Source organism: Gorilla gorilla, chromosome 4, assembly GCF_029281585.2.
Source record: "Gorilla gorilla gorilla isolate KB3781 chromosome 4, NHGRI_mGorGor1-v2.1_pri, whole genome shotgun sequence".
Lineage (NCBI taxonomy): Eukaryota > Metazoa > Chordata > Mammalia > Primates > Hominidae > Gorilla > Gorilla gorilla.
The window spans coordinates 52,334,235-52,360,881 of record NC_073228.2 but is presented as its reverse complement, the minus strand read 5'-3'; the positions used below and the strand labels follow the sequence as shown (position 1 = coordinate 52,360,881).

Sequence of the window (26,647 nt, the reverse complement as noted above, 5' to 3'; positions counted from 1 at the left end):
GGAAAATGTTCCCCAGTGCTGAGAGAGGGAGAGATTCCATTTTGGAAACTATGTCAGCTTCAGGAGTCCGAGCTCTTAAAGAGACAACTAGAGTGTTGCTGGGGAAGGGGGTAGTGGTAGTGAGCAAAAAGCAGCTCACCCACCCAGAGGAGGCCCTGTTCCCATCACCCAGCCCATAATTAGGGCATTCTTGGCTCTTGTCTGGAATGGGAGGATCTGAGTGCTCTGCCAACATCATGAAGAACTCAACGGGAAATGGAGTTGGAGTAGAGGTAACCAACTTTGCAGCTGGAAATTAAAATTTTATTCAACTCCACCCCCAAGTAGTTTTATTTGATGACATCCTTCTCTTGCATTTGTCTCATCGTTTGATTGTGTAATCCTTAGCCAGGGAGCTATGTAGATATGAAATCATTTTAAACAGAGGCAGCTGCATTCCCCTATTGTACTTGAGCCCTCATCAGCTTTCCTCCTCTCAAGCTGCTGCCCCACATTCACCCTGAAGGGGGCACTTTTGTTCAGTCGTTAGCTGGTGCCAGCTGAAAGCGAGCTCCAGGAAGGAAACATAACAATTGGTCACATGTTGGGGTGAGGGTTCTCGCAGGGGCTGCTGGGACAGGGGAGGGAGGTCCACGTGGAGTGGGCGGAACGCGCTGAAAGTTTTGGCGGGGCTAGCAGAGGGAGAAAAATACCCAAATTTGAGTTGTGATTTTTAATAGGGGGAAAAAAAAAAAGGCAAGGAGGGTGTGTCCTACCCTCTGAGAGGCCCCCGCAGAGGGGAGCAGGAGAGCAGCACACTAGCACCCTGCTCGCGGAAGCCTGGAACGCAGGACATGGTTTCTGCCAGAAAGAGCTGAGCCAGGCCAGGCTGCGGAGCTGGAAGCCTCTGTGGCTCCACGCTGGTTTCCCATCCCCCATCCTCCCGGAGAAGGCAAAGGTGGCCTCTCCAACTGTGGTGTCCTTTCAGTGTCACAGGACTGGGGTAATACCAGTCACACAACTCCAGTCTCTATTTACTTTTCCGAGAGCTTCAGGAAACCACCCAGATGAATCCTCTTTCCCTGGGGAGTGGACAAAACAAGTCTCTTTTTTCTACCTACTTCTGCCCCTCTGTTAGCTGGAAAACGTAGCTTTATACAGTCATAAAGCTGCAAGGGACCTTAAAGATGATTTATTTCCATTTTCTTTTTTGGTCTGGGAAAACCAAGCCCAGTCAAGTGAAAAGGCTTGCTGCATCCTCTTTCCAAGACATAGGCATTCCCTTCAAAGAATGTAGGTCATAGAAATGGAATTCTGCCATTCTATAAGCCTTAGAGGGGTGGTGAAAGTATTGGCTTTAACTCTTTCCATACTCTTAGCCAGAAGGCAAAAAGAATGGTCATTATCTCATTAGGGACAGAATTGCTTAGGGAGGCCCGACACTGTGGCTCAATCCAGACACGGTGACTATAATCCCAGCATTTTGGGAGGCTGAGGTGGGCGAATCACCTGAGGTCAGGAGTTTGAGACCAGCCCGGCCAACATGGTGAAACCCCATCTCTACTAAAAATACAAAAATTAGCCGGGCATGGTGGCAGGAGCCTGGAATCCCAGCTACTCGGGAGGCTGAGGCAGAAAAGAATTGCTTGAACCCAGGAGGTGGAGGTTGCAGTGAGCCGAGATTGCACCACTGCACTGTCCAACCTGGGTGACAGAGCAAGGCTTCGTCTCAAAAAAAAGAAAAAAAAAAGACTTAAGGACTTGATTTATGGTCCTAAACATAGTTTTCCTAGGCTCCCTCACAGCTGGCAACTCCACTTTGCCCCTCTTGGCCTTTGAGAGCTCCCTTCTTTACATTTCTTAGTTCAGGGATCACCACAGCTTAAAACTTAATGGTTTGGAAACAAGAAGTCCTTTCCCTTCTTAGAAGACCTTCTTTTCTGAGGTTTCAGTTTTCTGGTGGTTTAGCCAGGTCATCCTGTGTATTGAGATCAAGATCAGACCTCCAATCCAAAAATTCCAGCTTTGGCTTTGGTGGGGAAAAGCATGTTTACTTAGTCTGGAGCAGTGAAATCCTAGACTTTGGATTTCAGAGCTGTAAAGTTTCCAGAAAAAAAAAAATGTTGAGACCAGGCACAGTGGCTCATGCTTGTAGTCCCAGCACTTTGAGAGGCCAAGGTGGATGGGTCACTTGAGCCCAGGAGTTTGAGACCAGCCTGGGCAACATGGTGAGGCCCCATGTCATGTAAAAATTAGCCAGGCATGGTGGTGCATACCTGTAGTCCCGGTGACTCAGGAGGCTGAGGTAGAAGTATCACTTGAGCCTGGGAGTTCGAGGTATGATAATGTCTGTGAACAGCTACTGGACTCCAGCCTGGGCAACACAGCCAGACCCCGTTTAAAAAAAAAATAAAGTCAACCAACCCCAGTTGTAGAGTCCCAAGCAGTGGTTCTCAAACTTGAAGTACATCAGAATCACCTGGAGGGCTTGTTAAAACACCATGTGCTGCATCTCACCCCACAGTTTCTTATTCATTAGGTCTAGGGTGGGAAGCCAAGAATTTGCATATCTAACAAGTTTCCAGGTGATACTGAAGGTGCTGGCCTGGAACCACAATTGGGCTAGAGAGGAAGAAAACATATAATTTATTCATGGAATTGCCAGCTGGTTAGTCTTAGAAATTTGACGGTAAAGCCCTCCTTCTCCCTCACCCCACTTTCTATTGATCAACAAATGCTGCCAATTAGTAATAATGTGATAACTACATTATCAAGCATTACTAGGTGCCACATGCTATGATAAACATTTTACATGGATTATCTCATTTAATCCTCACAATAACCCTGTGAAGTAAGGTATTAGTATAGTCATTTTACAGATAAGCAACCTGAGGTAGAGGTTAAATAACACACAGCCACTAAACGGGAGAACTGTGACTGCTATTTGCAGTTTCACACCAGAAACTTTGCTCTTAACAGCTGAGTCTCCTCCTGTCATTCCCTCTATATCCCCATACTATTAGTATCTTAACCACTCATCATCTCACACCTGCACTAACAGCCTTCAAGTTGGCCTCCGGCTTTTGGTGCAGAGACGCAAATATTGAAGTTAGCTTTCAGATACACAAATCTAATCATTCTATACTTTGGTGGAAATCCTCTGATGTTTCACCAAGGCTGATAAATTATACATTCATTAATTGGGCCTTCAGACCTTCATAATCTGGTCTCAATCTGTTTTATCCCCTACATCCCCCACTATCCAGAACTACACTCCAATGAACTCCCATTTTCTACAGTTACATCCTTTTTTTTTTTTTGAAACGGAATTGCGCTCTTCTCACTCAGACTAGAGTGCAGTGGTGAGATCTCGGCTCACTGCAACCTCCGCCTTCTGGGTTTGAGTGATTCTCCTGTCTTGCCTTAACCTCCCTATTAGGAGGGACTACAGGCACATGCCACAACGCCCAGCTAATTTTTTTTTTGAGACAGAGTCTCACTGTCTCCCAGGCTGGAGTGCAGTGGCACGATCTCGGCTCACTGCAAGCTCTGCCTCCCGGGTTCATGCCATTCTGCCTCAGCCTCCCAAGTAGCTGGGACTACAGGCGCCTGCCAGTATGCCCGGCTATTTTTTTTAATTTTGAGTAGAGACGGGGTTTCACCGTCTTAGCCAGGATGGTCTCGATCTCCTGACCTCGTGATCTGCCCGCCTCGGCCTCCCAAAGTGCTGGGATTACAGGTGTGAGCCACTGTGCCCAGCTGCAATGTTCTTACCTGTGCCTGAAATGTCCTTTGATCTCAACCTTCAAGGCCCACCTCAGTTGTCACTTCCTCCTTAATTCCTTCCAGATGGTATGTTCAAATTTGTTCCTAGACAAATTTACTCTTCTCTAGGTTTCACTATTTTTTTAGAGACAGAGTCTTGCTCTATCAACCAGGCTGGAGTTCAGCAGTGTGATCATAGCTCACTATAACCTCAGCCTCTCGGGCTCAAACAATCTTCCCGCCTTAGCCTCCCAAGTAGCTAGGACTAGCACCACAATGCTCGGCTAATTTTTTTTTTTTTTTTTGAGACAGAGCCTCACTCTGCTACCCAGGCTGGAGTGCAGTGGCTTGATCTTGGCTCACTGCAACCTCTGACTCCCGGGTTCAAGCGATTCTCCTGTCTCAGCATCCTGAGTAGCCGAGATTACAGGTGTGCGCCACCACATCTGGCTAATTTTTGTTTGTTTGTTTGAGATGGGAGTCTTACTGTGTCGCCCAGGCTGGAGTGCGATGGCACGATCTCGACTCACTGCAACCTCCGCCTCTCAGGTTCAAGTGATTCTCCTGCCTCAGCCTCCTGAGTAGCTGGGATTACAGGCATCCACCATCATGCCCAGCTAATTTTTGCATTTTTAGTAGAGACGGGGTTTCATCACGTTGGCCAGGCTGGTCTCAAACTCCTGACCTCAGGTGATCCGCCTGCCTCGGCCTCCTAAAGTGCTGGGATTACAGGCATGAGCCACCGCACCCGGCCAAACGTTATGACCACAAAGGGACTCAAACCCTCAATCTTCTGATCTGAAGTCAGACGCCTTATCCATTAAGGCCACTACTCTAATTTTTGGATTTTTAGTAGAGACTGGTCCCAAACGCCTGGCTTCACGTGATCCTCATGCCTTGGCCTCCCAAAGTGTTGAGATTACAGGCGTGAGCCACCACACCCGGCCCTATTTTTTAATAGAACTGCCACCCTCAGTCAAGCTAAAGGTCAAAGGTAGATAGATGCTTTCTCTTAATATATCTAAACAGCTCATTTAATCATTTAACCAATATTTATTAAATGCCTACTTTGTGGCAGGTATGGTTCTAGGTGCTGAGGATACGGCAGTAACAAAACATGAAGCAGCCCAGCGCTGTGGCTCACACTTTTAATCCTAGCACTTTGGGAGGCTGAGGCAGGTGGATCTCTTGAGGTCAAGAGTTTGATACCAGCCTAGTCAACATGGCAAAACCCCGTCTCTACTAAAAACACAAAAATTAGCCAGGCGTGGTGGTGCACGCCTGTAATCCCAGCTACTTGGGCAGCCGAGGCAGGAGAGTCACTTGAACCTGGGAGGCAGAGGTTGCGGTGAGCCGAGATTACACCACTGCACTCCAGCCTGGGTAAGAGTGAGACTCCGTCTCAAAAAACAAACAAACCCCCCAAAACCATGAAGTTTACATTGTAGTGGGGGAGGATAAGGTAATAAGGTAAATTAGAGGTAATACATGCTAAGGAGAAAAATCAAGCAAAAAAAGGGAAGAGGCGGTTTGGAGAAGGCTGTGAGTATACATAGGGGGGCCAAAGGTCTCAGCTGACATACGGTAAAGAGCTGAAGGAGGTGAGGGAGGAAGTCATGTGGACATCTGAAGGAAGAGGGATCTAGGTAGAGGGAACAGCAACTGCAAGGGCCTGAAGGCCAACAGAAAGGAGTGAATAACAGTAGAAACTAAAGTCAGAGAGCAGTACCAGGGAGCCAGATCCTACAAGCCTTAATGATTTTACTTTTACTCCAAGTGAGATGGGAAGCCATGAGAGGGTTCTGAGTGGAGAAAGATCATGATCTCACTCCCGTCTTACCAGGGCCACTGTGGCTGCTGAGTAGACTTAAGTGATGGAAGGCAAAGGTTGAAACTGAGAGACCAATTACAGTTACTGCAATTAAAACAAGTGAGATAGGATTGTGTGGCAGAGGCCAGGGTGGAAGTTGTGGAGGTGTTGAGAAACTGTGGGATTTTGGACAGACAGACATACATACATATATATATATATATATATATATATATATATATATATATGTATTTTTTTTTTTTTTTTGAGATGGAGTCTCCCTCTGTCACCCAGGCTGGAGTGCAGTGGTGGGATCTCGGCTGACTGCAAGCTCTGCCTCCTGGGTTCACCCCATTCTCCTGCCTCAGCCTCCCGAGTAGCTGGGACTACAGGCCCCTGCCACCAGGCCCAGCTAAATTTTTTTTTTTTTTTGAGACGGACTCTCACTGTCGCCAGGCTGGAGTGCAGTGGCGCGATCTCGGCTCACTGCAAGCTCTGCCTCCTGGGTTGACGCCATTCTCCTGCCTCAGCCTCCCGAGTAGCTGGGACTACAAGCGCCCGCCACCATGCCTGGCTAATTTTTTGTATTTTTAGTAGAGACGGGGTTTCGCCATGTTAGCCAGGATGGTCTCGATCTCCTGACCTTGTGATCCGCCCGCCTCGGCCTCCCAAAGTGCTGGGGTAACAGGCACGAGCCACGACATCCAGCCTTGGACATACATTTTGAAAGGCAATAGGATTGGCTAATCAGATATGGGGTGACAAAGAGAGGAAGACTGGGCTGGGCGAGGTGCCTTACGCTTGTAATCCCAGCTTTGGGTCGCTGAGGTGAGCGGATCATGAGGTCAGGAGTTTGACACCAGCCTGACCAACATGGTGAAACCCCGTCTCTACTAAAAATACAAAAATTAGCTGGGCATGGTGGTGCATGCCTGTAATCCCAGCTACTCTGGAGGCTGAGGCAGGAGAATCGCTTGAACCCGGGAGGTGGAGAGGTTGCAGTGGGCTGAGATTGTGCCACTGCACTCCAGCCTGGGCACAACAGAGCAAGACTCCGCCTCAAAAAAAAAAAAAAAAAAAGAGGAAGACTGTAGAAGTGGTATTTGGGTGTTTGGGTGGGAGGAATTCGGGAGCTTGATTTTTAGATGTAAGTTTGAAATACCTAGGCCGGGCGCGGTGGTTCACACCTGTAATCCCAGCACTCTGGGAGGCCGAGGCAGGCAGATCATGAGGTCAGGAGATGAGACCATCCTGGCTAACACAGTGAAACCCCGTCTCTACTAAAAAATACAAAAAATTAGCCAGGCGTAGTGGCAGGCGCCTGTAGTCCCAGCTACTGGGGAGGCTGAGGCAGAATGGCATGAACCCGGGAGGAGCTTGCAGTGAGCCGAGATCGTGCCACTGCACTCCAGCACTCCAGCCTGGGTGACAGAGCAAGACTCCGTCTCAAAAAAAAGAAATACCTATTAGACATCCAACTGGGTATGTATACTAGACAGTTGGATATATGATTCTGGAGTTAGGGGATGAGTCCAGAAAGAAATATAAATTACGGAGCTGTCAGCGTAGAGATGGTGCAGAAAGTCTTGACGCTGAAGGCTGGGCACAGTGGCTCACTCCTATAATCCCAGCACTTTGGGACGCCCAGGTGGGAGGATCGCTTGAGCGAGTTCAATACCAGCCTGGGCAACAAAGGCTGGTATTACAAAGGCCCGTCTCTACAAAAAAATAAAAAGTTAGCCAGGTGTGGCAGCCCAAGCCTGTTGTCCCAGCTACTTAGGAGACTGAGGTGGGAGGATCACTTGAGCCCTGGAGGTTGAGGCTGCAGTGAACCATAATTGTGCCACTGTACTCTAGCCTTGGGGACACAGCGAGACCCCAGTGCCACAAACACACAAGCCTTGACATGGAAAGAGATCACCACATTCTATGTGCCCTCTCATCCCTGCTCATTCCATTACTTGGTGTCCCTAAGCTCAATACTTCCCTTGCTGATCTGAGGCCATACAGTCTGGTGAAAGAGGGCCGGACTCTTGGCTTCTTAACACATTCACATCCGTTTGTTTAAAATTTCCAGTGTTTCATGCTTTCAGCCCACAAAGCACAGACACAGTTTTAATGAGAGGTTTTCACATCAGGCCAGAGAATGTCAGTCTTCTCCATCTCCATAGAGATTTTAAAAAGCACACCTCAGACAAAAAAGAAAAACAAGCAATTAAGACTATTTCAGGGCTGGGCACGGTGGCTAACACCTGTAATCCCACCACTTTGGGAGGCCGAGGCGGGCGGATCACCTGAAGTCGGGAGTTCCAGACCAGCCTGACCAAGGAGAAATCCTGTCTCTACTAAAAATACAAAATTAGCTGGGCGTGGTGGCGCGTGACTGTAATCCCAGCTACTCGGGAGGCTGAGGCAGGAGAATCGCTTGAACCCCGGAGGTGGAGGTTGCAGTGAGCTGAATTGCACCATTGCACTCCAGCCTGGGCGACAGAGTGAGAATTCGTCTCAAGAAAGTTTTTTTCACAAGGAATTCTGAGGACTTGTTGGCTCAATTGCTTGGACATAAAGACACACATACATGAAGCTGGAGAGATAGGAAGAAGCGCTCAACACAGAACACCCTAAGTATCCCTACTCCCTTTCAAGGACTATATCCCTTCAGAGATTTCCTTTGCTTCAGTCCTTCAGGAGCCTCCCGAAGATGCTAGGAGTCGTTTAAGAAGGCTGGAAGATGGCCGTTGGGAAGGAACTGTTGGTAGCTGGCAATACTTCATCCCAAGGAGGCGGTGGCAATAGCTCCCTGGGCAGCAGACATCATGGATTTTCCTCCCTCTGGGAACCAGAGGTCCCTCCGTTTCTGGTTTGAATCCCTTAGAGACAAAGAACTTCATTCTCTCCCATACCCGCGTGGGACTGCTGGGGAGGAGAGGGGGTGGAGGGGTTAGACTTCCACCCCCATGAAACACCCGCGGCCTCAAAGAGGAGCCTGGATCCTGACTGGTCCAGGAGGCGTGCGGGGCCGCGGGGCCCCTCCGGCTTGGGCCAGGCGCGTTGCCAAGATGCCCGGGGAAGGGGCCGCCCGGCGCAGGCCGGGGACGTGGAGCGCTCGGGGCGCTCCCACGTAGGCCACACATTGGCCGCCTGTATCCTCCTTCCTTCCTCTCAACTCCATTCTCTCGCGCTTCTTTTTCCCGGGGAGCCTCCGCTTTCCCCTTCTCCCCGCGGCCGCCCTCGCCCTTCTTCCCCCTCCAGACCCTCCGCCGGCTCGCCCCTCCCTCGGCAGCCCACCTTCACCCCGCTCCTCCGCGCGCTCCTCGGTCCTCGCCCCTCAGCCCCGGCCTCCCCTCGCCGGCCCCCGGCCCCCGCGGTTCCCTCCCTGCCCCCCTCGAGGCGGCGGCGGCCCCTTTCACAATAGCGCGGCCCGCCTCCCTCCTCTCGGCTCCCGGTGCACTCCCGCCCGCTCCCCTCCCCGCGCATGCGTCCTCCGGTCGGCGGCGGCTGCGGCGGTGGCGGCTACGAGCGGCTCCGTTTTTTTAAAGGGAAACGCTGAGGCGCCGGGGGTGACTTGTGGGGGAGGGGGACCCCGAGCCGCGGAGACCCCCGGGAGAGGCGACAGACCCCCTCTCCCGGAGTAGGAGGGCTTTGGGCGGACCCAGCCCTCCACCCCCTCCTGAGGAGGAGGGGGGGGAAATGGAGGCTCGGGGCGGCTGAGGCGAGCTCCGGGGCGGGGGGCCGGGGCGGGGAAGGGGGGGTGCGGGGTGGGGAGACGAGGCGGGCCCGGCCGGGCCAGGGGGGGCCGAAGCGAGCTTCGGGGATGAGCTCGGGGGCGGCTGGGTGCGAGCTCCTGCCTCTGAGGCGAAGGCGGCGGCGGCGGCAGCAGAGGCGGCGGCGAGGCCCCCATGGGCCGGCGGCGGGCCTCAGCCGCGGCCTCCACGTCTCCGCACGCCGGCGGGATGGCGCCCGGGCCCCGGAGGAGCCGCGCTAGCGGAGGCCTGCTGCCGCGCTGCTGAGGCGAGCCCGCCAAACTCCCCTCCCCCCCCTCAGTCCTCGACCCCCCGCACCTCGCCCCTTCCCCACCCCCTCCTCCGCCTCGGTGCCCGGCGCTGCTCCGGACCACTATGACCATGAGATCCGCGGTGTTCAAGGCGGCCGCGGCCCCTGCCGGCGGCAACCCTGAGCAGCGACTGGACTACGAGCGGGCTGCGGCGCTGGGCGGGCCCGAGGACGAGCCCGGGGCGGCCGAAGCCCACTTCCTCCCCCGGCACCGTAAGCTCAAGGAGCCGGGGCCCCCGCTGGCCTCCTCCCAGGGCGGGAGCCCCGCGCCTTCCCCGGCCGGCTGCGGCGGCAAGGGCCGGGGCTTGTTACTCCCGGCCGGGGCGGCCCCCGGGCAGCAGGAAGAGAGCTGGGGCGGTTCGGTGCCCTTGCCCTGTCCGCCCCCGGCCACCAAGCAAGCCGGCATTGGGGGGGAGCCTGCCGCAGCCGGAGCCGGCTGCAGCCCCCGGCCCAAGTATCAGGCGGTGCTGCCCATTCAGACGGGCTCTCTCGTGGCGGCGGCCAAAGAGCCTACGCCCTGGGCTGGGGACAAGGGTGGGGCGGCCTCCCCCGCTGCCACCGCCTCGGACCCGGCGGGACCCCCACCACTACCTCTGCCCGGGCCGCCACCCCTCGCGCCCACCGCCACCGCCGGGACCCTGGCGGCCAGCGAGGGCAGATGGAAGAGTATGAGGAAGAGCCCTCTCGGGGGTGGTGGCGGCTCGGGAGCCTCCAGTCAGGCCGCCTGCCTCAAACAGATCCTTCTGCTGCAATTGGACCTCATCGAACAGCAGCAGCAGCAGCTGCAGGCCAAGGAAAAGGAGATCGAGGAGCTGAAGTCAGAGAGAGACACGGTACGGGAGGGGTTAATCTGCATTCGGGCCGAGGAGCGAGTTGTGCGCATGCTCGGGGGAAGGGGGCTGTAGGAGGTTAAGGCACCCCCGGGTTAGGGGTAAAGGAGGTTGGCCACCGGCAAAGGAGTATCTTAGGCTCTGGGTCTCTGGGAGCCAGGCTCACAGACACGTTGGGTTGGAGGGAAGGGTTAAAGTGCAACCTCCCAGGGGGAGGGGGAGGGGGAGGGGTTTCAGGTGCCAAAGGGTTAATTTAAAATGACAGCCCCAGACGTGTGGGAAAGACGTTTAGTGGGAAAAGACGTGATCTGTGAGGGGTTAAAAATGAAAGGGTGGGGTGTAGGTGTTGTGTCCTTATGGAAGGGTTAAATTAAAGAGCTATTGCGTTAGAAATGCACGGTGGAGGAGAGGGCTGCAGCAAGCAGCTGTTGCTTTCACCACTGCTGCAGCATCTTTAGATAGGAGGGCAGTAGGCCTTTTAGTGGGCACAGGGGTAGAGGTGATTTACATGGAATCCTATTTTAGTTTTCTTAAATGATATTAAGAGAATCACTGCCTTTGATTTCAGACAGCTTTTAATAGGAACCTGAGTTCTAATACATGACCCACTGACCAGGTCCCTTTTATAAGCATGGTGTTTGAAACTGGAAGATTTTAGGGCATCAGGGGAAAGTAAGCTTATTAAATGTATTAAATAGACCTCCCCATCCTTATTTTAGAATCTTAGGGAGTAGGAAAGTCGTTTATTATTTCTTTACTTCTGAGGAGCTTGGACGACACAGGCTTGTTTTTACTGCAGCAGTAGTTAAGGGCATCTCCGCGTTAAAACATATTCCTTCAGATATGAGGGAAGCTGGGGTGGGGGGTATTACTGTGCTAGCATACCTTACAGCTGCCTAAAAATAAACATGGTTTCTACAATTGTTGTGTTCAGGCTGCAGCAGTCTCTCTCTCCCTCTCTCCCTCTTCCTCCCTCCCTCTCTCTTTCCCTTTCTCTCTCTCTCTGTCTGCCTCTCTCCCTCCCTCCCTCCCCGCCGTCCTCATCTCTCCCTCTCTCCTCTTTCTCTCTGGCGTCGTGTGCGCTAAGAGCTGAGCAAGGGAGCAAGCGGCTATTCATTTTGTTTGCTTTCCAAATGAATCTCATCGGGTGGCTGTTTTATTGGAGAATGCATTCTGCAAGGTGGATTGGGAGCTGGGGCAGGTCTCATTAAAATATCTCATGGTGTTGATTTGTGGAAGTTACTCAACATGGAGGTGGCACTGCTCAGACTGTACTGCAGTCTAGGGGTGTGATGGTACCGTAATTACAACACATCATATCCTTGTATGGGGGGAGTGGGAAGAGAAGGACCAGTGAAGGAGAAAAAAATCAAGGAAATGTCACCCACAAATGGTGGTTAAGGGCTGTGAATCAAAACATATACAAGGAGATGAAATGAGAGTATGGCTGATAGGGGGGTTCTCTGCTGATTGTGGAGGTTTCTGCTCAGATCCTGAGGTAATGGCCCCTTTGCAGGCTTTCCTAGTCAGGAAAAGTGGGGTGAGTTAAGGATAGAGTGTCAGTCTGAACTTGGTACTCACTGCTTCTGTTGTGTATTGCAATCTTAATATTGCTTAAGCTTGTTTCACTTATTCCAGTTGTTGTTTGGCCTTGTCTGAAATCTATGCAATGAATGTAATGAAGGCAGCGTTAACATCACTGTCTAACCCAGATAAAATTCTTGTAATAGAGTATAAGTAGCACAACACCTTTTCTCAAAACTAAACTAACACAAAGTTTTCAATACTAATAGAGTTCCATTTTCTGTTTAGTTTTTTAGTCCTTCCTTTTAACTAAAACTAAAGGAACTTTGATTTTAATAAATATTTAGATGAATAGGTATAATTTTTTGTGTTACCTCAAATACAAAGGAATGTGTTTATGTCATGATTGTTGGAATTTATGGGTACTGATTTCTATTTTCCAAATGAAATGTTCATTGTTTTAAAAGTACCCCCTCCCACACATACCCCTTTCAAATAACACTGCCATTCCTGGTGGCACTATATGAGCTCTTAATTCCTTCTCAATGTACTGTTTGCACTTTGCTGTTGTGTATAGAGCTTTGGAGTAGAAGTAGAGAGGATAGAATTTGGACAATCTCAGGGCCTCTTAAAAGATCATGTAGGCTGGGCGCGGTGGCTCACGCCTGTAATCCCAGCACTTTGGGAGGCCTATGCAGGTGGATCACGAGGTCAAGAGATAGAGACCATCCTGGCCAACATGGTGAAACCCTGTCTCTACTAAAAATACAAAAATTACCCGGTGTGGTGGCGGGCGCCTGAAATACCAGCTACTCGGGAGGCTGAGGCAGGGAGGCGGAGGTTGCAGTGAGCCATTGCAATCCAGCCTGGGCAACAAGAGCAAAACTCCGTCTCAAAACAAAAACAAAAACAAACAAACAAAACATGTATACAATTAATTCTGGAAACTCCCAAACCAACTTGGAGCCACACAGGTAGCAGTAGCAGAGACCATGCCATTAAAAGGCATGTTACGGCCCTTCCCAGTGGAGAGGATCTCCCTACAGAAGAATGAACTACAAATTACCCCATGCCTCTTCCCATCTAGGTTAGCCCTTAAAATTTAACAGTATACCTTCTCTTCTCTATTTTGTTTAAGGAAAACTGTTCAGATTAATGTCTATTTAAAAAGTTGAGTTGATGTGGTCCATAGAAAGAGGCAGAAGACTATACTGATTCCTAAATGGGGCTAAGTATCTGTGTGTTTAATTTTTTATGTGTTAAGTCTGCATTTTGCTACCCTCTCTTTTAGCTCCTTGCTCGGATTGAACGTATGGAAAGGCGGATGCAGCTGGTAAAGAAGGATAACGAGAAAGAAAGGCACAAGCTGTTTCAGGGCTATGAAACTGAAGAGAGAGAGGAAACAGAGCTATCTGAGAAAATTAAACTGGAGTGCCAGCCGGAGCTTTCCGAGACATCCCAGACTCTGCCTCCCAAGCCTTTCTCATGTGGGCGGAGTGGAAAGGGACATAAAAGGTGTGCTGATAACTTTGTTTGATGAGGATCCTTGTTACCAGTGATTGAGAGTAGGAGATTGGGATTTATGAATTGGTTTTATAGCAATCATAACTTGCTTTAGAAGTCTTCTATGCGGAGGGCCGGGTGTGGTGGCTCACACCTGTAATCCCAACACTTTGGGAGGCCAAGGCGGGTGGATCATGAGGTCAAGAGATAGAGACCATCCTGACCAACATGGTGAAACCCCGTCTCTACTAAAAATACAAAAAATTAGCCGGGCGTGATGGCGGGCGCCTGTTGTCCCAGCTACTCGGGAGGCTGAGGCAGGAGAATCACTTGAACCCGGGAGGCAGAGGTTGCAGTGAGCCGAGATTGCTCCACTGCACTCCAGCCTGGCAACAGAGCGAGACTCCGTCAAAAAAAAAAAAAAAAAAAGAAGTCTTCTATGCTGAGAAACTATCTTGAAACATTCTTATGTAGACTGTAAAAGTCTGTTTAGGAGTATTTTGGTCACAGTAATAATTATTGAATGCAGCTTACATCATAAAGAGAATGGGCAACAAGTATGACAGCTGAGTTTCTTAAAGAAAACTATAGCAGTTCACTTCAAGTTAGGAAGTGTTAAATTCCTTCATTGTGTCGTGCGTTGGTAGACATAGAAAAGTAAAATACAGGCCAGGCGTGGTGGCTCATGCCTGTAATCCCTTTGAGAGGGCAAGGTGGGGAAGGAGTATGGAACGTATGGAAAGTGGGGAAGGAGGGATCGCTTGCGCCCAGGAGTTTGAGATCAGCCTGGGCAACATAGTGAGACCTCATTTTTACAAAAAATCCAAAAATTAGCCAGGCCTGGAGGTATGCACCTGTAGTCCCAGCTACTCAGGAGGTTGAGGCTACAGTGAGCTGTTACTGCACCACTGCACTCCAGCCTGGGTGACGGAGTGATACCCTGTCTCAATTGAAAAAAAAAAAAAAAAAAAGGGTAAAAATGGAACTGTCCTTGGACTCAAAGAAATTAGCCCAACTGTAAGGATAGGCATACATTTTGAAAACTCAGAATTCAAATGCAGTAAAATACGTAGATGTACAACACCTGATATAAACTAAGGTTTTTTGTTTGTTTGAGATAGGGTCTCTCTCTGTCACCCAGGCTGGGGTGCAAGTGTCGCCAACATGGCTCACTTCATCTTCCACCTCTTGGACTCAAGTGATCCTCCTACTTCAGCCTCCCATGTAGCTAGGACCATAGGCACTCACCATGCTTGGCTAACTTTTTTTAGTTTTTGTAGAGACAGGCTCTCACTTTGTTTCCCAGGCTGATCTCGAACTCCTGGGCTCAAGTGATCCTCCCGAAGTGCTGGGATTACAGACATTAAACTAAGTTTTGTAAGATTCAGGGATATTAAAAATTATTCTGGGTTAGAATTGTGAAACTTTAAGTAGAAATCAGTCTTGAAAAAGAAGTATAGCCGGGTGCGGTGGCTCACGCCTGTAATCCCAGCACTTTGGGAGGCCGAGGCGGGTGGATCACGAGGTCAGGAGATCGAGACCATCCTGGCTAACACGGTGAAACCCTGTCTCTACTAAAAATAGAAAAATTAGCCGGGTGTGGTGCATACACCTGTAGTCCCAGCTACTTGGGAGGCTGAGGCAGGAGAATTGCTTGAACCCAGGAGGTGGAGGTTGCAGTAAGCAGAGATCGCACCACTGCACTCCACCCTGGGTGACAGAGTGAGACTCCAAAAAAGTATTAAAATTTAGGTTGGTAAAGAGGAAGGGAGATGACTTTCTTGGGATGTGGTAGGGGAAGAAGGGAAGAAGAAAGAGGCTAGAGAATGCCAGCAGACAGTAAGAAAAAGGAAATAAAGGTCACAATTAATGTGGTACACGGTTGGGGGAAAAGGAAAGAGACTGATCTCTGGATTACAAGAAGTAGGTGCACCTAATGTGGGTTGTAGTGGTACATAATGTTGGCTAAAGGACCTTGAATATTCTTTTTTTTTTTTTTCTGAGACAGAGTCTCACTCTGTCGCCCAGGCTGGAGTGCAGTGGCGTGATCTCAGCTCACTGCAACCTCTGCCTCCCAGGGTCAAGCGATTCTCCTACCTCAGCCTCTCAAGTAGCTAGGATTACAGGCATGTGCCACCACACCTGACTAATTTTTGTATTTTTTTTTTTAGTAGAGACGGGGTTTCACCATATTGACCAGGCTGGTCTCGAACTCCTGACCTCAAGTGATCCGCCTGCATTGGCCTTCCAAAGTGCTGGGATTACAGGCGTGAGCCACTGCGCCTGGTGGACCTTGAATATTCTTAAGCATGGAAATTCCTTGTTCAACATTTACTGGCCAGGTGCAGTGGCTCATGCCGGTAATCCCAGCACTTTGGGAGGCCTAGGTGGGTGGATCACCTGAGGTCAGGTATTTGAGACCAGTCTGACCAATATGGTGAAACCCTGCCTTTATTAAAAATACAAAAAAAATTAACCAGGCATGGTGGTGTATGCCTGTAATCCCACTCAGGAGGCTGAGATAGGAGAATTGCTTGAACCCGGGAGGCAGAGATTGCAGTGAGCCGAGATCATGCCACTGCACTCCAGCCTGGGTGACAGAGCAAGACTCTGTCTCAAAAACAAAACAAAACAAAACAAAACAAAAAATTTACTATGGGCCTATTTTATATACTGCTAAGCCTGGGCTGTTCCTGCTCATGACTGCTAAATGAGCACCAGACATTTAGGTACCTGAATACTTGTCATTTTGGGGCAAAAGAACCAGCTTATTCTTTTGCTCCAGAATGTGTTCAAATTAGATTTTATTCAAGTGTCAATAAATTTTATAATGTTTTCTTCCCTATCTAATAGGAAATCCCCATTTGGAAGTACAGAAAGAAAGACTCCTGTTAAAAAGCTGGCTCCTGAATTTTCAAAAGTCAAAACAAAAACTCCTAAGCACTCTCCTATTAAAGAGGAACCCTGTGGTTCCTTATCTGAAACTGTTTGTAAACGTGAATTGAGGAGCCAAGAAACCCCAGAAAAGCCCCGGTCTTCAGTGGACACCCCACCAAGACTCTCCACTCCCCAAAAGGGACCCAGCACCCATCCCAAGGAGAAAGCCTTCTCAAGTGAGATAGAAGATTTGCCGTACCTTTCCACCACAGAAATGTATTTGTGTCGTTGGCACCAGCCTCCCCCATCACCGTTACCATTACGGGAATCCTCTCCAAAGAAGGAGGAGACTGTAGCAAGTAAGGCATAGAGAACACTTGCTCTTATACCCTAGTGGTGGCGGTCAAGCTAACAAGTGTGAAAATGCCTTTGGCATTTTTAAAAAAGTGCAATCAATAAAGCAGAGTTCTGTCAAGAATGAGTAAGTTAACAGCCAGAGACAGACACTGTGCAGGCATTGCAAATAGATGGAATTACAGCAAAATGTGCTCAATGTATTTGCCTGCTTACAACACTGGGAGATGTGTTTGCCAGTAAGTTGCTCATCACAAGAGCACCAGACTTGGGGGTGTAATCTCCGGCAACTTGCATGCCCTCTGAAAGAAGGGTTTTCTGTGCTGTGAAATGCATAGAACTATACTTTGCCATGCACGACTGTTCCTGCAATTGATATTGTGTGAAATCTGGGAGGGTGGTCTTTGGGTGTTCTCAGGGGCCAATGGTAATTTTTGGGTTGGGGAGCCAGCTTGGGGTGGGGAATTTTCACCTGGGCCTCCGCTCTTTAACTATATAAACATTTATCTGTATATCTATGTCCCTGTCTGGGGGGCAGGAGGAATCTGCCAAAGACCAACAGTCTTACTTTATCTTACTATACTTCACAAAGGTTCTAAAATGTGAAGAGTTTACTTGGATTGCAGTAGCCCATTGGTTGTTCATATATTTAAATAAAATGGTCTACAAACTATTTTTCAAACAATAAGGACTATCTTGGGATATCTGAGCTGCTTGGGGAGGGTGTGGGGTGTGGGACCTTGGTCTTCATTCCCTTTTTTTTTTCTTTATGGCTTCCACACAGAGATGCTCCCCTATCTTCTACATCAACCAGTAACTGGAATGTGCCTTCAATCATGTAATATTAGTCTATGTCAGTCACTGCGGTTACTCTGGGGTAATGGTTGGGGAGGCCTTCTAGGATAGAGCCGCAGTCCCAAGTTTCTACCACTGTGTCTTGCCTAGCAGGATGGGGATAGAAATCCATTCCAGTGAGACAAGAGCATTCTCCAGGCTTTGTTTGGCTGTTCTGGTGACAAAATTAAGTGGGAAAGCTAGATTAGTCGTCTTAATGATCTAACCTCTATTAGGCCTCACACTTAGTACATGAGATAGATCAGGATCCTGATCTAGGTTCAGATTTTTGTTGGTTCAGTCAGTTGAACAGGTTCTTCCTTAATGGTTAACCTCTTTTGCTGCCATGGCAATGCTGCGTAACAACTTAAGAGAAACGTGAAGCAACTTCCCATCCGGGATTGGGTAATGGCTTGGTCCAGAGCTGTTCTGTGTGACTGGCTATTTTTGAAAATCCTTTCTTCCCTAGTACAGACAATTTCAAACACCTCTGAGATTGTGGGCATAGTGAAACAAAGGAGTCTGACTGGGGAGATCCCAGCCCCTTGAGGAGCCTGAGTTGTGAATAAACGTGTGAATCCTTATTCTTGATGCCCCTATCTCAAGAGGAAGGCTCAATGGCTTGTTCTAGGGGAGCCAAAGTCTTTGTGCATGTTGTTCAGGCTGGACCAGCAAGGTAGTTTGTTTGGAGGGAGGAGGGAGCTGTTTAAGAAGACTACATATGTAAGTTTTGAGAACACTGATCTTTTATTTGAAAAATAGGGTCAACTTTTACTCACCTGCCATGTTCTGAGTTTAAGGTTTGATATCCTTGGCCATCAACTGTTGCAGGGAAACCACCCTAAATAATGAAGAAAAGAAGTCGTCTCAGTGTAAAAAAAAAAAGTGGTGGGCTTATTTTCTTTTCTTTTGTCTGTTGTTCCCTCTTCCCCTCCCCCAGAGAGAAATTCTCAAAAGAACAACTCAAAAAACAAAATGGCTTCCTAGTGAGAACTTCAGTGATGATCCTTTCCTCCATTTGGGGTATGGGCTTTTTTTCTTTTTACACTGAGATTATTCTTCTTTCCTGCATTATTTAGGGTGTCTGATGCCATCAAGTGTTGCAGGAGAAACTTCAGTCTTGGCTGGTGAGTAGAATAGGAATTGTGCTGGCTGGGCCTGGGGTGGGGGTTGGTGGGATGGTGGATGGTTGGGAGCTGCATTCCCCATCCACTGGATGTGGGAGAGTGAGATTTCTTGGTGTATGATTGATTACACTACTATAGACTTCAAAATGACAACAAATTTCAGTTGTTTTTCAGGAACTGCTATAGCATCATTATATGAATTGTCAGGTATTGGTTTAGGGTTTTTGTGATCCTGAGTTTGGCAGACTGCAATGGCATTTTAGGTTCTTTTATACCATAGCAAGGACACTGAATATGGCTTCAGGGAGGCCATAGAATGGATTCCTATCACTTGGTAACTTTGTCTCTTCTGGGGAGAGACCTCTTATCCTAGTGAATAGTTGTGCGACTTTGGATTTAAGGGTGGTTCCACCCCTCCTCCCTTTCTTTTTCTCTCTTTTTTTTTTCAGTTCCTTCTTGGAGGGACCACTCAGTAGAGCCTCTAAGGGACCCAAATCCTTCAGACCTTTTGGAGGTAGGTAACCAAGAGCACTCAATTGAAGAGAGTAAGAGATTAAATAGAATGTGAGGGTATAACTGGAAAATGTCATAGTACTATGGATGAATTAAATAATTTTAAGGCCAGACAGAAACTTGAGAAATTATCTAGTCCAGCTCCTTCATTTTATAGATTAAAAAACAAGTCTAGAGTAGTTAAGTGATTTATTAAAAAATAAATAGCTAGGTAATGTTCAAAACAAAGGTAGATTTTATGCTAAGTAGAAAAGTTAGGGCTGGGTGTGGTGGCTTATGCCTATAATCCCAGCACTTTGGGAGGCTGAGACAGGTGGATCACCTGAGGTCAGGAGTCAGAGATCAGCCTGGCCAATGTGGTGAAACCCCATCTCCACTAAAAATACAAAAATTAGCCGGGCGTGGTGGCGCACACCTGTAATCCCAGCTACTTGGGAGGCTGAGACAGGGAGAATTGCTTGAACCCAGGAGGCAGAGGTTGCAGTGAGCCAAGATCGCACCACTGCACTCCAGCCTGGGTGACAGAGTGACTCCATCACAAAAAAAAAAAAAAAAGCATGTACCCCTCAACCATAAAATTACATATTCCAAGCTCATTTGACTCTTAAAGTTTTGATTATTTTAAAGTCAGACTCTTACAAAGTATGGAGGCGGGGAGGGTTTATGACAGTCTGGGGGTTTTAGTTTGATGTGATGTTTACCTTAGAAAGTTATGGAAATGATTTTGAAATTTGGAGATTCTAAAAGGATGTGGATGGGGAAAGGAGTATGTGTTTTGTTGATTCTGTTACCAGGAGGTTCCCATACTGTCCATGGAACCCACAGACTCAGGTAGAACCGGAAGGTGAAAGATTTTACGTTCCTGGAAGCTGGAAATTAGTTAGTATACGTGTGTAACTAATATATGGTGATAAATAGCTTATCAGCTGCTTTTCTTTACACAGAACCTGGATGACAGTGTATTTTCGAAGCGGCATGCAAAACTGGAGCTGGATGAGAAGAGAAGGAAAAGGTGAGGCCAGAGATGTCCATCCTGGAAACAACTGAGCCCTAGGACCTAGGACAGAGGATCAGGGAACCTGACCTCCCTTTTTCATGCTGTGGAGAATCTTGGAGTGCTTAACACTCTTACATTACTGGCTTCCCAGTTGGTTGATATCTTAGTTGGAAATGGTAGTTGCTGTAGGTAAACATGTTTGGCCTCTTTTTGTGTATGACCTTCCTCAATTCTACTTTCTGTGGAACACCAACACATGATCTAGACGGTAGACCTAAACAGCTCTCCCTTAACAAGGCAGTCATTTCTCTTTACCCTGTCTAGAGGAGTCAGCAAGGGTCTTCCTAGCATCTGGATTGTGTGAGTTGCTTTTATAGAGCAGGTTTTGGGTAAACAGTAATGTTGGGTTTCTTTGTTTTGTTTGGTTTGTTTTTCCCAGATGGGATATTCAGAGGATCAGGGAACAAAGAATTTTACAGCGACTGCAGCTCAGAATGTATAAAAAGAAAGGAATTCAGGAATCTGAGCCTGAGGTTACCTCATTTTTCCCTGAGCCAGATGATGGTAAGTTGTGTCCATCTAAAAGAGTAGGTTTTTCAAAGGAGGAGGAGGGTGCAAGGCTCCAGGGTACAACTTGCTCTGAATGAATGAAGTGTATTTTGGAGCAGATATAGCTTCTAGACATTTCCCATCTGTATTACTAATACGCTCCCATTTGACTTTCTCCCATAGTTGAAAGTTTGATGATTACCCCCTTCTTGCCTGTTGTAGCATTTGGACGACCATTACCAAAATTAACTCCACAGTAAGTATACATTTTTTTTCTCCCCTTCCAGGTAACCTGCACATCCTTTTCAGACTTCATGGAAGCCTAGATATGAGGTGGAACCAGGTGGCTTAGGGATAGCCATGGGTCTTTGACAGAAATGAGGCTACCTGGGCAACTAGCTTTTGTAATAAGATTCCCAAGCCAATAATTAGGAGGATTGCTTTTTGAGTTAGAAATAGATGATTCCATCACTTTAATGGTACACAGTTGCTCTGGCTTTGAGGCAGGAAAGACACTCCAAACTAGTCAGGGATAGGAGTGGTAAGGGACATAGTGACTTTTTTGTAGTTCCTATCATGTCCACACTGAATCCCTTCTAGTCTTGCAAGTTGATTTCCTCATCCTTTTTTGCCAGGAATTTTGAGTTACCCTGGTTGGATGAGCGTAGCCGATGCAGATTGGAGATCCAGAAGAAGCAAACACCTCACCGGACGTGTAGGAAATAGCTGTGCTGGCAAGAACCCTGTCTTCAGATAGTTGTAGCATGCCATTCCCGAGAGTGGCAGAGACCTGTATATGTGACCTTTGTCCTCACATATGTTATCACTCGCTGATAATACCCTTTCATACTCCCTTGACTTTGTTTTCATTACTCTTGATTTCACAAAAACTCTTTCATTCGGCTGTGAGTTATGGAGGGTGATTGGGATTTCTTTTCCCTTTTTAGGGAAATGGGCTGTCAAGCTAAAGCTATAGGATGGCAGATTCAGAAGTTTCAGGGGTCTGTTTCTATACATTTGCCTATGTTAAAGGGGTAAAAGGGCTCTCTTCATTAGACATGTGGAAGATGAAGCAGCCCCTTCCTTTAGAGCTGTGCCTGCATGGCACTCTTCTCACCCTGGTACACCCTCCTTATAGTGGGTATAGTGATTTTTAACCCTAAAATAAAACAAACAACCTCACCATGAGCTTTAGGACCGGAAGAGGAATGACAAGTGAAGCGATGAAGCAAGCCATCTTCACAGAGTAGAAAAGACATCGGAGACTTGGTAGATAACTGTCTGAAAAGATAGTTGTTCTCTTGAAACTATTCTGTGATACAGTCATGTGGGAAGGGATGTTTGGCTGTGATTATTTTTTCAGTTAATGGATAACTGAATTTCTTTACTCCTCAAAAAACAAAATCTTTGGAAAAGAAAGTGGGGATGGTTAGTTTCAGAACAAGTTACAGCTGTAAACAAAAGCACTTAGTATTTGGGATGGCATGCCAAAACCTGTATAAATGTCCTTGTATCACATCACTTCTCAAGTATTCCTTCATTGGGCTTCATCCTTTTAGCAGAGCTCTTGGTGGTGGGATAGAGACTTAGGGAGGGTAGGGGGAGAGTGTGGAAACAGGTGCTTCCTTTGGCTGGCAAATGTCTACATCTTGAAACAAACAGATGTACCTAATGAGCTTCTCCATTCACTTTGTAAAAATAATTTGTATGTGTACCATCTTGGTCCTCTCCCCTCCCCTGTTTTGTTAAAATATCAGGATAGCACTCCCAGGCCACTTTGGTCTCAGTGGAAGATCCCTATTAACTATCTGAAAGGAAAATAGAGCCAAGACCTCTGGTCTCAAATATATAGGAATTGCCTTTCTTTAGTCTTCAGGACTATTGTGTGAAAACAAGTAGGGGTCTAATCTCCTAGAAGGTAGGGGCTTTTATCCTTAAAGAGAATATGTCCCCAGATTATTAGCACTTTTAGAGGAGAAGCCAAGGTATGTAGGGTGTGTGGCTGGCCCATCAGTGGAGCACGAAGAGAGAATGGGATACCATTGTGGGAAGAGAAGAAAAGTTCCTCAGGGGCCTCCCACTGCTAAAGCTTTTTGTGAGATGTTGATCTGTGCTTCCTGGATTTGACTTTTAAAGGAATTATTCTGGCAGCACATGTAGTATTCTTCGATGATCTTGCTGCTCTTATTTCTCCTTTTGTGTGTGTGTGTGTGTGTGGCTATGGGTTTTCATTTGTAACTCCATCTGCTTAGGAGAGTGGGCTCTCTATAAGGGAACCTGCTGTAAACTTCATTGCAGCAAGGATGTAGAGAGAAATAGGACTTAATTCCACTAGGGGCTCTCATCTCACACCTTAAGGAGAAGGAGATTTCTAGAAAAACTGGGCCAGATTTTCTTTGTTCTCCATCATTTTAATGTGGCAGGCTGTTCAGTTTTCTTACTCTTACCTATGTTATATTTCTTCGTAACGTGTCCAAAAAGAAAAAAGACCCAATCAGTGTCTCTTGACTTTGTTCTTTGATCCCTCTTTCTTCTTGATTTCAGCATGTGTCGGGTTCCTAATTTTGGGTATGAGTTAGCAAATTTAACCATTGTGTTTGTGCCCTACCCAGGGGACTCCCCAGTTTCTGACTTGAAGTAGACTGAGAAGAATCCACGAGGTGCTATCTGGCCAGACTTAAGTAGATTCTATTTCCTTGGTTCTCCCTCTCCCTGAGGACCTCTTATTTTATTGTCCCCTCTTCTAGGTTAATTCTCCTTTGATTTGACTTTGTTGAGAAGGAGGTTGGACAGTAGATTAGCAAAGTTCCAAGTGCAAAATTACAGTGTGTTAGAGTGTGGGGGGAAAATTAGTCTTATTTTTCCCTACATGGGATACAACACTGTGAATTCAATCTTCAACTGAAGGCCCTGCAGTTCTCCTAAAACATAGTTGTTTTTCTTTAACAAAGTTTAAGCTAGTGTTAATAAATTAAAAAAAATTGCTTGTCTGTCTACTTCAGCTTTGTTTTATGCCCATTTCATATTGTTGTCTGTGTTGTAATTCATAACTTTTGATACCATTTCTGATGTGTAAAATTGGTTGTCTTGTAAATATCTTATAAAAAGTTCAATTGTAAATAAACTATTGTGGCTGTTAATTTTTGAACTTCTGCTTCAATTTATTATATTTATTGGCAAACAAACAATTCTGCTTGTATATCTGAAACACTGGAAAAAGAAATCCATTTTCACAATAAAAAAGAATAACACATTATTTTCCCCTTTATATAAGGTACTCACTTCCATTTGTGTATAAGTATAAGGTATATTTCATCCCTCTTTGTCCAGTGTGCTTCCTTAAGTATAATCAGCAACTTCGCTGGGCGCAGTGGCTCACACCTGTGATCCCAGCACTTTGGTGGCTGAGGTGGGCAGATCACTTGTGGTCAGAGGTTCAAGACCAGCCTGGCCAACACAGTAAAACATGGTAAAACCCCATCTACTAAAAATACAAAAATTATCCAGGTGTGGTGGCATGCACCTGCTATCCCAGTTACTTGGGAGGCTGAGGCAGGAAAATCTCTTGAACCTGGGAAGTGGAAGTTGCAGTAAGCCAAGATCAAGCTGCTGCACTTCAGCCTGGGTGACAGCGAGACTCCATCCCACCCACCCCCAACAAAAAAAAAGGGTCGAGCGTGGTGGCTCACATTTGTAATCCCAGCACTTTGGGAGACTGAGGTGGGTAGATCACCTGAGGTCAGAAGTTCGAAACCAGCTTGGCCAACACGGTGAAACCCTGTCTCTACTAAAAATACAATAAATTAGCCAGGCTTGGTGACAGGCACCTGTAATCCCAGCTACTCGGGAGGCTGAGGCAGGAGAATCGCTTGAACCCAGGAGGCAGAGGTTGCAGTGAGCCGAGATCATGCCATTGCACTCCAGCCTGGGTGATAGAGGGAGACTCCAACTCCAAAAAAAAAAAAGTATAATTAGCAATTTTAGAAACAAGATTATAGGATACTTGGTAAGTTAACAAAATCTTATAGTTGGAAAGACATCAGAGGTCATCTAGTGTGACCCCGATATGTGATTTACCCTTGATAACATTCCAGACAAATTCCAGGTTGTGCTTCAACACTTTTTCTACATACATTTTTCCCCCTAAGTGTTTGAAAATTCTTGCTTGTTGACAAAAAATCTAACTTCTTGTAACTTAAACTCATTGGTTTTTGCTTTGCATTCTAGGATGAAAAAAAGACCAATCCCTCCTTTTCTTCATAGTCCCTAGTTAAAGACTGCTGTGGGCTCCAGGCCCGGCGCGGTGGCTCAGGCCTGTAATCCCAGCACTTTGGGAGGCCAAGGCGGGTGGATCACGAGGTCAGGAGTTCAAGAGCAGCCTGACCAACATGGTGAAACCCCGTCTCTACTAAAAATACAAAAATTAGCTGGGCGTGGTGGTGCGCGCCTGTAATCCCAGCTACACAGGAGGCTGAGGCAGGAGAATCGCTTGAACCTGAAAGGCGGAGGTTGCAGTGAGCCCAGATCGCACCACTGCACTCCAGCCTGGGCGACAGAGCGAGACTCCGTCCCCCTCAAAAAAAAAAAAAAAAAAAAAAAAAAAAAAAATTGGACCCAGACTAAACAACTGAAGGACAAAGTGGCAGACTATCACTTTCCTTATTTAGACACTAAACTTGGCAGCCTTATTTGCACCAATTTAGCCTGTGATTGGTAAGATCCTCCAGGTCTTTTTCTTTAACACTTATTAAATCATATATCCTCCATTTTGAACTCAGGCAGTTGGCTTTTGGAGCTGGACTTATAAGTTGTCACGTTTGGCCACTTGTCTAATTAGCTGAGATTGTTTGAATTTTCTTTTTTTTTGAGACAGAGTCTCTTTGTTTCCCAGGCTGGAGTGCAGTGGCGCGATCTCGGCTCACTGCAAGCTCCGCCTACCGGGTTCACGCCATTCTGCCTCAGCCTCCCGAGTGGCTGGGACTACAGGCGCCCGCCACCACGCCCGTCTATTTTTTTTTTATTTTTAGTAGAGACGGGGTTTCACCGTGTTAGCCAGGATGGTCTTGATCTCCTGACCTCGTGATCTGCCCGCCACGGCCTCCCAAAGTGCTGGGATTACAGGCGTGAGCCACCGCGCCCGGCCTTGAATTTTCCTTTCATCTCTGAAGGCATTCATAATTACTTCCAGTTTCATGTTATCTATAAATTTGATAAACATCAGGATCCTTAACCATGTCATTTATAAAAATTTTACTCAGGAAAGGCCGGGCGCGGTGGCTCACGCCTATAATCCCAGCACTTTGGGAGGCCGAGGCCGGCGGATCACGAGGTCAGGAGATCGAGACCATCCTGGCTAACACGGTGAAACCTCATCTCTACTTAAAAACATAAAAAGTTAGTCGGGCCTGGCGGCAGACGCCTGTAGTCCCAGCTACTCGGGAGGCTGAGGCAGGAGAATGGCGTGAACCCGGGAGACGGAGCTTTCAGTGGGCCGAGATCACCCCACTGCACCCCAGCCTGGGCGACAGACAGAGTGAGACTCCCTCTCAAAAAAAAAAAAAAAAAAAAAAAAATTTTACTCAGGAAAGAATTCTATGCCATAGTGGCCTTTGTTTGATAACATACATTATTAACGTGCACTCCTGTAGGTGCACTAAAAACTTAGCTCATGCACTTTGTATATCCTTATAATGGTCCAAAGAAAACACACTGATTCTTTTCAATGGTGACAAATGCCTTGCCAAAATGAAATAATTTCCATAAACCTTAAGAAGGAAATAATGTCAGGATTTGGAATCAACATCTTTTTCTACTGACCATTTATTTTTAAATAGGTTCTAAAATCCTGACAAGGGCAGTAGCTCATGCCTGTAGTCCCAGCACTTTGGGAGGCTGAGACGAAAGGATCGCTTGATCCCAGCCAGGAGACAAG

The 26,647-nt window shown here is 47.4% G+C and overlaps 1 protein-coding gene across 3 annotated transcripts; it reads left to right on the top strand.

The window, feature by feature from the left end:
• The first annotated feature begins 9,024 nt into the window (after positions 1–9,024).
• On the top strand, positions 9,025–23,855 carry MSL1 (MSL complex subunit 1). 3 transcript variants are annotated; one of them, XM_004041760.4, is made up of 10 exons: positions 9,692–9,820; positions 10,345–10,440; positions 13,253–13,476; positions 16,318–16,700; positions 18,609–18,656; positions 19,106–19,170; positions 20,114–20,181; positions 20,606–20,730; positions 20,899–20,971; positions 21,351–23,855. In XM_004041760.4, exons 3-10 carry the CDS (start codon positions 13,274–13,276, stop codon positions 21,439–21,441), a joined length of 1,056 nt encoding a protein of 351 aa, XP_004041808.1. In that variant the 5' UTR covers positions 9,692–9,820; positions 10,345–10,440; positions 13,253–13,273; the 3' UTR covers positions 21,442–23,855. The 3 variants fall into 3 exon arrangements, with proteins under 3 accessions (XP_018883630.2, XP_018883631.2, XP_004041808.1); XM_019028085.4 differs by having other exon boundaries at positions 9,025–10,440; XM_019028086.4 differs by lacking the exon at positions 18,609–18,656 and having other exon boundaries at positions 9,025–10,440.
• The last annotated feature ends 2,792 nt before the right edge of the window (positions 23,856–26,647 follow it).

What these genes read in the sequence shown, in the direction of transcription:
- MSL1 (XM_019028085.4), top strand. Translation starts at nt 9,673, where the DNA reads ATGACCATGAGATCCGCGGTGTTCAAGGCGGCCGCGGCCCCTGCCGGC. An exon ending in GATGAGAAGAGAAGGAAAAG is followed by an intron (nt 20,182 to 20,605) that starts GTGAGGCCAGAG and finishes TGTTTTTCCCAG; the next exon opens with ATGGGATATTCAGAGGATCA. An exon ending in TTACCAAAATTAACTCCACA is followed by an intron (nt 20,972 to 21,350) that starts GTAAGTATACAT and finishes CTTTTTTGCCAG; the next exon opens with GAATTTTGAGTTACCCTGGT.